This window comes from Echinococcus granulosus, assembly GCF_000524195.1.
Source record: "Echinococcus granulosus chromosome Unknown EG_S00003, whole genome shotgun sequence".
In the NCBI taxonomy this organism is placed as follows: Eukaryota; Metazoa; Platyhelminthes; class Cestoda; order Cyclophyllidea; family Taeniidae; genus Echinococcus; species Echinococcus granulosus.
Window position 1 is genome coordinate 1,632,217 of NW_020170383.1, and position 12,578 is coordinate 1,644,794.

General features: G+C 39.9%; 1 protein-coding gene across 1 annotated transcript; it reads left to right on the forward strand. All coding sequences in view use genetic code 11, as the record gives it.

The window, feature by feature from the left end:
• Nucleotides 1-624: 624 nt before the first annotated feature.
• On the forward strand, nucleotides 625-2,034 carry EGR_00860 (hypothetical protein; the record flags this gene model as incomplete). Its single annotated transcript, XM_024490109.1, has 1 exon — nucleotides 625-2,034. The coding sequence occupies one exon, from the start codon at nucleotides 625-627 to the stop codon at nucleotides 2,032-2,034; it is 1,410 nt and encodes a 469-aa protein (XP_024355512.1).
• Nucleotides 2,035-12,578: the final 10,544 nt, after the last annotated feature.

The following is a 12,578-nucleotide window of genomic DNA, read 5'->3' on the forward strand; positions in this document are numbered from 1 at the left end:
GATTCTGAAAAAAATGCCTTTGTTTATGAGATTTGCCCATGTAATAAGCGGAAGGAAGACAAAAACTGGCTTTACGGCGCCATGAATCAGACAGAATGTATGTGACGTCTTCCTTTGCGGCGAGAACTCACACACATCACTCACTGCTGGAATTAATGATAAGTACTATGGAATTATTTGTAACACGATAACAGGAGCTTCAAAGATTGAAATTTGCCTTTTGGGGATTGAGTCACACGCATCACCCGAAATTTTTCTTGGTTCAATTTTAATGTGCACATTTTGAACTTAAACTTACCAATGTGTGGTGAACATTCTCATACATCTAGCGCTCCCACACTGCGCCACACCGCACCTCTCAGTGAACGCCTGAGCTAAAATGCTGGCGCAAGTCGTCACGACCAATGGTAGGGGCAAGCAACGCCCGTCTTCCATCTGAGCCAATCCGGCGGTCTCCTCTTGGTGCGGTCGTGTCATGCGTGTGTATGCTTTTCAAGCATTATTTTCTACCGTCATGGGCGCTTTTCTCCGTATAATGATTAAGCGTTGTTCTTCATAATGCTAACTGATAACAATTCTCACATGAGCGTGCCTCTAAATAATATCTACCCGGTGCAACAGAAAATGATGCATCCAGAGGTTACCGCCAACGACGAGGACGGAGTCGATTCTGCTGACGCTGGCCTACGTGAAAACAGCCTCATTCTCTTGGACACCATCACTGAGGAAGAGGAAGAAGATCCGTCTTCGGGGTCTTTTGATACCTGCGAAAATATCACCGTGCAGCATCATTGTTTGCCAGTCGAACAACCCAACTCTGAAACAGACTTGCTTGAAGCGCGCTACCTCACAAGGGCTTCACATGGCATGGAATGGTACGTTGGTGAAACAAATTTAGACTACAATGAGCTGCATAGTAGCTCAACAACCTGTGTGAATCTGAGTAGGCCCTCTGCTCCTTCACAGGTCATAACAGGCCTCTTCTTTCCACTGAAGTTGGCAGAGATTGGATTCTGTGAGACGCAATTGCCGTTCGAAACTTATAAATATTCCTCTTATTCCTTTTACATAAATATGAGCAGGAGGGGATCTAAAAGTCTGCCATCAGTAGCTCTACCATCCGATGCTCGTCCACTACGGCGAATTATGTCGTCGAGCATTAGTTGTGGGATTGATGAAAGCTGCAGCTTGACCAACTCCAAAGCGCCGTCACCGACTCGGACCCAATTAAACGATGTCGTCGAATGGGCTCTCTCGTCGCCGGGAGTAACTACGATAACGGAAAATCAGTGTGCTAGTTTGAACCCTCATGGAGTGCCCTCCCCACTTGCTGCAGCGGTTACTTGTTCCATGGACACCAAAAGTGGTAATGGCTATATGTGTGACAGGGAAATACTGGAGATAGAGATTGCAAAGAGCAAAATGAAACGCTCACCTGCAGTGGAAGGTGTTAGTGTGCTGCTTCAGCGACCCTGCACTCCTCTGAATGATTTACCGTCAGATCTGATTGAACCACTGAGCAATGGGAGTCCCGTGGATGCAGAATCGATTTCAACTTCGGAGAGCTTAACTTCATCTCTGTTAAGTCTCAGTCGGCAAGACTCGGATAGCTCAACGATGGTATCACGACCGGTATATGACTATGGTACAGATGAGACGTTGCTAGAAATATTTATGACCCCTGCTCTAGATGGGAAGGAAAGTAGTGGAGATAGGCCGGCTGACATGCCTCTGAGCTGTACTGGGTCCACACACCAGCTCCCGAAACAAATCCTAAAATCATTACCATTCGGCAATTCGGGCACGGGTCTTGTTTGGCGTGATACGTGTGAGAAAATTTCCAATGTCGACAATCAGAGCGGACTGTTGGAGGATGACTCAGATTTACCCTTTATTGACAACGAGGAGTGGTATTCTGAGGCTTGGTACATTACGGCAAGCCAGCAGTTCTCCTGGCTTGACAGGGCACAATTGGCGGATTTCGATGAGATAACTTTATACTATGGTAAGCTCACAATAATTGAGTATGTTTGAATTAAATATGGGTAAAAAATTAACCACGAGAAATTGTGAACTAAAAACGAGTTTATTAACTCATTGCGAAAATGCGAATCTTGAATGAACACTTCTTCGGGACTTAAATTTGTAGTTGTTCTAAATAAGCAAGTATAAAGCACAAAATAATGTCGGACATTTCTGGCACTCGCAATTCATCTCACATTTCACGACCCTATCATAAACTAAGGCGGTTGAGAATGTCTGGCAGCACTTTTTATGTCGAATTGATACACCAGCGCGGCTTTGTGCGAAGGGGCTATGCAGACCTGCCTATTGAGGAAAATCGCTCAAGCGCAAAAGTTAACATGGTCACTTAAATAGAGCAGTAGCGATTTGGTCACATTCCAAAAGTTAGCGGAAACTTTCCGACTTGGCTTGAAGTATCTGCTTTGAGTTCAGGAAGTTTAGTTTAATTAACGTATTTGCTGAAGTGCATGTTTGACAATGCACAAAATGAGCAGTAAAAGGGGATCCCCTTCTATGGTCGGTGAGAATTAAAACACTTGGATTAGTTGCATTTTGAAATCGCTTACTTGCAGTGATCTTTAGTAAAGCTTGCGCAAATCCCAGTTTGTTTTATATTTCATACAATGGAACCCGATCAATTTTAGAGGAGCCACTTCATGTACAAATACATTGCCATCCATTCACCTTTTGCCTTATTAAACAAGTAATTTGGGCGCTCGGTGATACTACTTAATCTTGGAGGCTTTTCAAAATTTTGTCATGCTATGTGGTCCTCTTGAATACACTTTATAGCTAATTAATTTGAAACAGGAATTTTAATACACAACTGCCCATTTTAGAATTAAAAGAGAATTTCTTACAACGCAAGATTTCCATTCTTAATTTATATTGCCAAAATCTATAGGATCTTCTACCAAGAGACTCTGGATTATTAAATAATTTTGCAAGTGTCCACAAAAACTGGAGTAAGGTTTAATGACGTACTAGTGCTCCAAATTACAGCGCTTCAAAAGATGGGTGTTTCCAAATGGCTTGCACAAGGAGCTGTTCCAAAGTTGACAGCATGTTCGAGAGGTCTTACGCACCAGTGGGAAAACACTGGCATCGACAATAAATTCCTACGTATTTGAGGCGCCCCCCAGATTTTTGTTATCCTTGTGGCAGCGGTAGGCTTTGGCATTAACCCCACTGGTTCTAACAGTCAGGTGGTTCACCCATCAAAATCACTGGTCTTTCATAAGCGTTTTTCATCTTTAACTTTTCCTGGGCTCCCAACTTTGTGATAAGATAGAACTTGAACATGACGCACAGGTTTAGACCATGAAAGTATAGATTTCTGAGTTTTAATACAGGAAGTAAACTTAGTGGCTACTGAATTTTTGCAAATAAATTAATTGTTTACTTAAAACTGGGGCTATTCTTAACCAATCTGCCAAGCGTAAATGGTCTAACAATGGAACTTCCCTAGTTGTGAGGCGAAATGCTGAGGAATCGAGTATCGAACGCCGAAGGTTTTGTAACCTATTAATTTGTCAAATGTCCACTTAATTTTTCCTCTATGAAGCGTTAAACTAAATGAGGAAACAAGTGTGTAGGATTAAAAACTACGCATAAAACTAGTGGCTGGCAAATTAGTCCCTATCCGTTGGCTAAGCAAAGTAATCCCCCTATAATCCTCCAATTCCTACTTCTACCTGCTGCAGCCATAATAGCTGACCACTCAAAAATTGGACACTGCTCTGCTTTTTATCCCTAGCCACGCCCTAGTTCACAAGCAACGATTGAAGTTTATTACTCCCGAGTGCCCGTTGCATTCGAAAACGCACAGCTAGTGTAAGCACAATGGAAGAAAAGGCCTAGAGGTTATTTAGCCACTGCTGTCTGCAAAGACTCGTGACTAAGCCGCTCTGCGGCTACACTGCGAAGATAGCGTTTGCGACTATGCTGTGATGACTAAGTGCGTTGGAGTTGAGGTGGACAAGTGGAACTGGGTGTTGTCTCTGAATCCGTAGCAGGAAGGAAAAAGAGATTGTTTTTAACAAGTCAATTTGAGTCCATTTGTTGGGATTGGAGAAAAGTGCGCTTTAGGGAGGAATAACTACCGAGCATATTTTACACAAGAAGTTCACAACATTGGGAGGCGCCTAAATTAGATTCAAGGGGGCGCCTTATTGGATTATGCTCATTCCCCTTCGGTACGACTACTATCAAGCAAAAGTAAATTTACAGTGTCAGAAATGCCTTTCAGAATTTCTCACAACGATAAAACGTGTATGCTAAACATGATTGTCATTGAGTGGGCGGTCCACCTGTGTTTCTCCTTATTTAAGGGGAATCGAAGTTAGATAGACTACATGCAAAGCAGAGAACGCTCCTTACTCGAATTTATTTATTAAGCAGTACTGGTTGCAAGATCACTATGATGTAGTGCACATGAAATTGCAATCTAATTTGTGATTTTCCCCAGAAAATTACAAGGTCCCCTTCTCTCGACATTGATACCAAGAGGTAAGCATTGCAGCTTCTACGATTACGGGACTGATAACGAGGAACATTATTTATAGGTTGTAAAGATAGTCTCGTTCTGCTAACCTTGCCAATGCCTAAATGCCCAGATACGAAGACTGTTGTCAAGACCGCTCTTTTAGCAGGAGTGCGATACACGTAATATGCTAATGCTACTGCCATTGTCTTATGCTAATTTTGCACTTTGTATTCGTTATTGTGACGGTTTGTCGCAGTCTTCTGAATTCCATCGACAGGCTTCGTTTATTGTAATTATTATCAAAGTGTACCAGGTCTGGTAAAGCCCAACCCCCAGTTACACATACCTATTAAAATTCACTTATTATTTTCAAATTATCCCTCTTCCTTTCATGTTAATTTCCCCAATTTTTTTCTCATGGCCTTAAGTAGCCTTTGGAAAAATCCTTTTGCCCTTGTGTTGAAACCCCCTAATTAATACAAAATATGGAGTAAGTTGCAGCATTAATGGTATAGAAAAGAGAATGGGATTGCAAAGATCCATGGCAGAAGTGACGTGCCGCTTAGTTGCATAGAAGTGACAACTCCGCTACCCTGAACAACGAGTATTGCATTTAGCGTCTCTGGCAGGTAAAATAGAAAAACGCAAGGTCCTTATTTACTGGATGGCCTTTGAAGACCAAAGACGATATTACCGCAGCAAATTGTTTCTACTTATGAAGAGTTTTTTTACCTATTTAAACTATTAATGGCAGACGGATTGTCATTGGGTGCCGATAGGAACCAAAATAATCTTTTCAAAACTCACGAAAGCGAGATCTTGCACCCATGTGCTTCAAAAGAAAAAATTCCGTGATTAGAATTTTACGCGAAATCACGTAACTTAATTGAAGAATACCCTTCAGCTATTGAATCAACTTTTATCTGACGCAACTATTGATAGAGTGAGGGCACTTTTAGTGGGAAAAGGAGATACACTTGATGTAAATGACTTTTTTACAATATCAAGTCACTCCCAGTAACTTTTGCTCATTAAAATCTTGTCTTTAACGCTTGACATGGCGCCAGTTCATAGCTGTTAAAAGGACACAAGTGTTTCCTTGGGGTCACAGCAGCTGACCGAGGCACAGGATTCGACAGAGGCCGCAACTGTTGGCGTGCATCACGATTAATATGATCAGCCATTAATTAAGATAAATTTAGTATTTATTAAAAGGAACATAATCTGAGTATGAAACGAATAAATTAAGTAAAAATAAGTACATATTTAACCTTTAATGCAGGGAAACTGCATTGACTGTGAGTTTTAGTAAAGGAGAGGCAAAGCGAACACAACTAAGCTTGGCCAATTGCAGATTTGCAAATATAATTATTTTTTCTAAACTTTACGTTCGGATCGTTATGGCCGTTTGGGTGCTCTCAAGACTAGTTCCGACAATCCGTTATGCTCGGATTGGCATTCAAAACATAGTGCAAGGGACTGTTTACCATCTATAATGACTTGAAAATCAAAAGTTCTGCTGTTTCACAGTAGATTTGACTAAGTGCTCGATTTTATTTGCATTGTGAAAAGCATTAAAAACCAAATTGAGTAAGTAATTAGGCAGTCCATAAGTTTGCAACAGCACACTAATATAAAGAATTAAATCAATGGCCTTTCTTTTTTATCAGGAAAGTCACAAGAACAGTTGAACAAAGAGGAGGAAAGAAAACATTTTTACCATTCAACCAAGCTCCTATTCCCTCAAAAACATAATCAGAAGAATCTCTCCGCACCCAAAAGAATCCGAAGATTCCGCAAGTCGAAGAGTGAAAATAGGCGGTGGACACCTTGGATTCGTCTGCTTTGTGGATGCGTTTCAAGGAATCACGGAATCGTCTAGTTCCCTGCACCCGCATATAACCCACGAGTCTTTCAAAACTGCTCCACAAGGGTGTATTAGCGCATATACTATGCCTTCAATTAATCAAATCTTTCGCATTTTGGCCAGTAACCTCCTTTTGTGAAGCGAATTCCTCGAATTTCGTCTCTTTTATAGGATTTCAGCATTTCCATTTTTTCGACTATGCCGGCCACAAAAGGAGGAACCCACTCTTCCCTTTTATGCACAGGCTGTGATCGTATGCTGTATGCCCTGTCAAGTTCTCTTGTTTTCTAAAGCATTTGAAATAGAATCTGTCCATTTTCAATCCTAGGAGGGGTAAAGAAAACTTATTTATGCTAGCATTGATCGCAAAAGCTCTTAGATGAGGCCAAACATTAGATATATGTAGTTGCGCATGTGGATAGCAACCATTACGCAATTTACTCAATAGTGTATAGAGAGAGCATTTTTCATACTCATACTTTTCTGCTTACCACTTTGTTATTTGCTTTGTGCATGTGCTTTATAATGGCGGCTTACCTAGCGTCTGATCGAGGAAATCCCGATGCCTCATAATTTAATCTGCAAATACAATAACGCACATACAATCCACGGAATGCTAAAGGAAACTTTCTCAAATGTTGTCCGCTGAGGAATAACTCTGCTGAATTCGATAAGCATTTAAAGATTCTTCGCCTTACCCTTGCAAAGCAATGCTGAACCATTTTTGGTTCACTCTAAGCAATTAATTACAATTATCTCTAGTCCAAATTCATTCCAAAAAGTTAATTTTAAAGCTAAACTTATCCACAATTCCACTAGACACCAATATCAACGAAACGGATAATAGACATTTGAGGAAACGCTACCTTCATTCTAATTTTCAAGCACAAAGTCATAGAGAGTATGAGGAAAAGAAAGTGAACCGGTCTCTTGAGCTTAGGGAAAATCAGTTATAGACAGCCAATTAAACGCTTCAAGATTTTAAATTCCCAAGAAATCCAAAGTATTGCAAATACCTCCCGAAGGTTCTACAAGTAATTGTCCTTTGTGAACTTCCAAAACAATATTTTCGTCGACAGGATTCAAAATTACCTTTTTGCAGCTGCGCCTGAAAACTAAAAAGGTAGCACATTAAGAAAGGATTCCTGCATTGTTTTTAGTGAATTTATTGAAAGCATTTATTAATAAAACCAAACATTCATCGCCAAGATACGGGATTTTGATTGTACTTGGTGATGTTATGGAAGAAGTCGGTCTAAAGAGTCACCAGAGGAGTCAGCTAAGACCGTGATGCCAAAAAAGGTCGAAGAGCACGTAATCTTATTTAAAAATGATCAAAAAAATAAAATTCAAGTAATTAGACAGTACTAGGAATTAGTTTCCACCTCTACTTATAAACTTTAGGGAATAGTTAAGGACAATCAAGATTTTTTTCAATTTCCTTGTTTGAACTTGCCTGTCTGAATAGATCTACGAGTAGACTGAGAGGATAGTCTCGAATTAATCTGAGCCAAAACGGTTGGGACAACTACACGTGAGATTAACAATGCAATAGCTCATGTTTACTGGCTTAATGCGATTGTCTGGGCACAATGCTCAATGGGCCTGCAATTTAGTTTAACAATTAAATCTGGTCAGATCTGCATGTAGCGAGCTGTAAATTTGACAGTTCGCCGATCTGCCTCGTGGTCTACTGGCGAACTCATTTGGGTAATCTGACTTGCTATGTGCACTCCAAATATTGTTTAAGAGTGGCCCGTGAGAACAAACAACGCCAAATTTTTAAAACCATATTGATAAAAGCTGAGAAGGCACTATGGTCTAGGGTTTCGCTAAAAATCAGGTGCACTCTCGAATAATCTTAGTAGAATTTACTGCTTGGGAGCTAACCGCTTTGAAGTGCCGACTTGAATAGCGTCGAGTGTCCGACACACAAAGAATACGCTCTCTTCGTCCACAATTGTATCCATTTCAACCACTTCTTCTTTACCACTTATCATCACCAGTTTTCCTCTCACCTAAATTGACGCTTTTTCCTCCTTTTTTAGTCTTAACTTTCGACAGGAAAGTGGAACAGAAAGTTGACTTCCATCTTTCTGTCACTTGCAGGCAATGCTTGCTCCAGTAGAGATTAGGCAGCTAGTCGAAGTGGAGGTCAACAGGAGGTACATGAGTGGTTGATATTATTCTTTCTTATTCGTTGAAGAGGTATACCATTAATTGGTCCTACTTTCGTGAAGTACCCTCCCAACACTGCTATTTAATTTTTTAATGAATTACATTGGGAGGAGCTAATGCATTGACAAGTTAACACACTAATCCACGTATGCCATCATCTTGTCACTACCTACACCGATAAGGCGATATAAGGTCAAGAAGTGTCGTTACTTGGCGCATTATTGGCAGCAATTTAATCCAGTGGCTAGAATTCTTAACAAAATCGCCACTTGTGGGTTAGCAACATGAAAGTGAGATTAAATGTACTAGGTTTAAATGATTCACAACTATTAAGTTAGTAAATTACACAAATTTTTAATGCTCGGGATGTATTCTCCAGCCTTGTCTGTCTAGAGCCATGGAAAGATTGGCCTAATTACAACAACACATGCTACGCCATCCTGAATCATTCCTTTTGTAAGTTGTGACAAACTGGCATTTAGCCTAACCGGAAAATTGTCTATCCACTTTTCCCAAGGATTAAAAGAAAAGCAGGTTGTATGGAAGGCTTGATTGTAGATTCGTATTTAGATTTCCTCACTCCTCCGCACTCTATGCATGTGTGCTTTGGAAATACTTACCAACTTTGGGTTTGTCAATCGCTAACTGACTCAGATTCTTACTGGCACTGGGAGTGATTGTTACCATAAATGTTGCTTGCTTCCACTCAGCTATAACTACAAAAGATGTAGGATAAATATTTGGTAAATTCATTGGTAGCTTATAATCACTCGGGCGAAAGCTCATTGAGGTAAAAACAGCAGTTTCTTGACATTATAATTAGAACATATTGTATTCCTTAAAGAAGTCGTTTATTTTAATTTCTAAATTTACTTGAAAATTTACTGTTTCAAAGCACGTATCGGCACCAAAAAGACTGAAACAATTTTGAATGGGTGACGCATAATTTACCTTACCAGCTGCCATGGGCTTCATTGCAAGTAGATTCCCCCTGAACATCTCCGCTTGTTAATTATAAATTTCATGGACTCAAGTCACCATCCTTCATCTATGAATGTTTTTCCAATGAGTGTGTCATACGGTGTTTTGGCAGGTACACGTAAGGTCGATTATGGGACCTGTGGCTCTCCGAATAGAGAATTGGGAGAGTCCACGATGAAGTTGTACAGATTTCACTCGCGAACGCTCGTTTACCACCGAAGACGATATATTACAGCATCTCAATCTAAATGTCATAAATTCCATACATATATCCTATTTATTACCAGCCCCCTCACAATAAACTATCCTGTCCATTGCAACAGGATCAAAACTTGACCTCAAACCTTATTCTCTTTAATTGGTTTTAACTTGCGCTAATGTCAGTTGCAACAGCCCAAATTGTGGAAGTGAGGAGGATGTCATATTCACTCACAATTGGGAGAAATCACCAGAGAAAAATAAATAGTAACGATGGCTGTAGCCAGCTACGTGGCCAAGTGCGTCGCACGAACTTCTACTGGACAGATGTGGCTGTCTTCACATAACTTCCTTTTATCTCTCACTAATTCTACATCAAAATAGTTTGGATATGTGATTTTTTAAATACATATTTGATACTGTAATCAACTTGATCATTTTCTACCGCTGATGCCTATATGAAGGAGAACCAGGACTGCTCGATTTCTGTCATTTTTAAATGACCCCTATACCCACAATGTTACTTCAATTTGTTATAAGAAAGTACTACAATCAACCTTATTAGATGAGCTAATGGAGAGGAGGACTTACTGAAAAAATGCGCTGTCGTTAAACATCTTCCTCAAACACTCCAGCTACCTGCTCTCTGCTGCAGACACGACTAGACTGTAGTGGTCACTGAACAACCCAACAGATCCTACCTTTCCTCACATGAACCCTTGCCTTCAGACATCTGGCATTTTTAACTGTTTTTGTTATTTTGAGTAAATCGGTATTCCCACATACATGGTAGCGATCTAGGTATTGAGTATGTCATCAGAAATAGACAATTCAACTTTCGCAGAGACAGCAAAGACCTGACTTTTTGGCAGAAATATACTTCATGAACCGCGGACTAGCATTTACGGAGTTCTGGATTTCCTTAAATTAAATACAATTTTTGGTGACGGTAGTTGGGCAGTATTTTGAACTAATTAACTTAATGGGTACTACTGCTGGCTAGGAGAAAGAAGATCACATTTCAAAACAATTTGCACAGTTGAGTAAGGGAAATTCTCAAAGAATGTTTATTGTAATTACTTTGGTTTGCTATATGCGCTTCATAATCAGTCAACCAACCGGCACTGGAGGTAAAATTGAATGGGTAGTTTTTTTCGTGCCAGTAGCATGCTTAAAATGTTTCCTTCAGAATTTTTACTTGATTAAAGCGATTTTTGCAAATATCGAATTTGTCGAGGAGGTTCCACCATTCAGTCGAAGGAGTTACTTGCCACTTTTCGGCACGAGTTTTCCTAACCGGGATAAATTAAGAGATGCGGTACACGATGGAGCTAGTTTGTCTAAACTGGATATGTGTAAGTTGTATAATTACTTTAAGTTTAGTTTTAGTAGCCATGAAAAATTAATTTGCGAACACTAAGAGCATTACAATCCTATCGAATGGCTAACCCTTTTGACGCTTACAGCGACAGTCCTAAACGTAATTACTGTTCTCTGTCTTCAACGCAATTTCTTAAACAACTTCCTTTACACCGTTCCCATACAAGAACGGTAGCCTTGCCAGTCAAATTTAGAAAAAAGGCAGGCAAACCATAATGATAAGGCTGAGTTGGCATCTTTTGGGGTTTTATTAAGCTAAAGCGATACATATTTATGCTTGTTTAATGAGTACGGTTGTCACAGTAGGGAAAAGATTTGTGTTTCTTCGATTCCAACTTAAACCAAATACTTTTTCAAGAAAAATAATGCAAAATTAAAATTTTTTTGAGTCATTGGTGGCCATTACGTGATGGAATCTTACCGTTGACGTCCGTAGCGACGAAAAATTCGTCTTCACTCCACTGATTAGTGAGTAAGCATAAGTCGCAATCGTCTTTTAGTCTTTCAAAAAGTGTAACCTACCCATTTATCCACCCACGACACGACATGACATGCAAATAAGGTGTGATTATGAAAACAGCGAAACCCAAAATGTTTCAGGCTCATTTTAGAGGAAATCACAACCATAAAATCTCCACAAATTCAAGAAGGAAAGCTCGAGGTAACACTCACAAAATATTAATATTACGAGGACCACTGCCAACACGTAACACATTTCGCCACCAAAATAAGAACACAGTTCCGTTTGCAAAGGTTAAATGATTTATTATTAATTATACATGTAGATTTAATAATCGTAGAGCATAAATCTCGCTTGGTGACCCTGGTACCAATTACCAACACAGATTGCTTGACAGAAGATGTCAGTTTGTAGGGTTGTTGAGGTGGAGAAGTCCTAACGGCGTCTTGAAAATGTCTAGCGAAGCATAAAGTTCATAAGCGAAATTCCAACAAATCAATGAAAGGCCCATCCCACAGAAACGACACAGAAGTCGAACTCTGCATAATTAGGTAATTAAATGGTCGGATACAATGTTTGGAAGGGTTAGTGAGTTGCACTGCTAATAATTGCACTTCTACTCGAAAGTAGTAAAAGTCCTACCTGAAATAAAATAAAGCTTAGCTCACCAGTTTTACCAATAGTCAACTCCCACTGCGTTGCAGAATGACAAAATAGCCCCTGTCATGGCAACCAAGGGACGGTGTATTTTACTATGTACCCGGACTGCAATAAAGTCTCTCAACAAACGGTTTAGGAAGGAGGCGATTTTGCGCAACTCTAGACTAGTTAATGCATTAGCCCAATCAGAATTCCTTCAGGTTTTTTGGAAAGGGAAATATATTTATTTTCTAAAGAGGAAGTACAAGTGTTGATTTTATCCTTATTGTGTTGAACAACGATGCTGCTTCCGGTAGAAAGTGCAATAAACACGACCCGAATGCTCCGTATGGGAGCAATCCCTA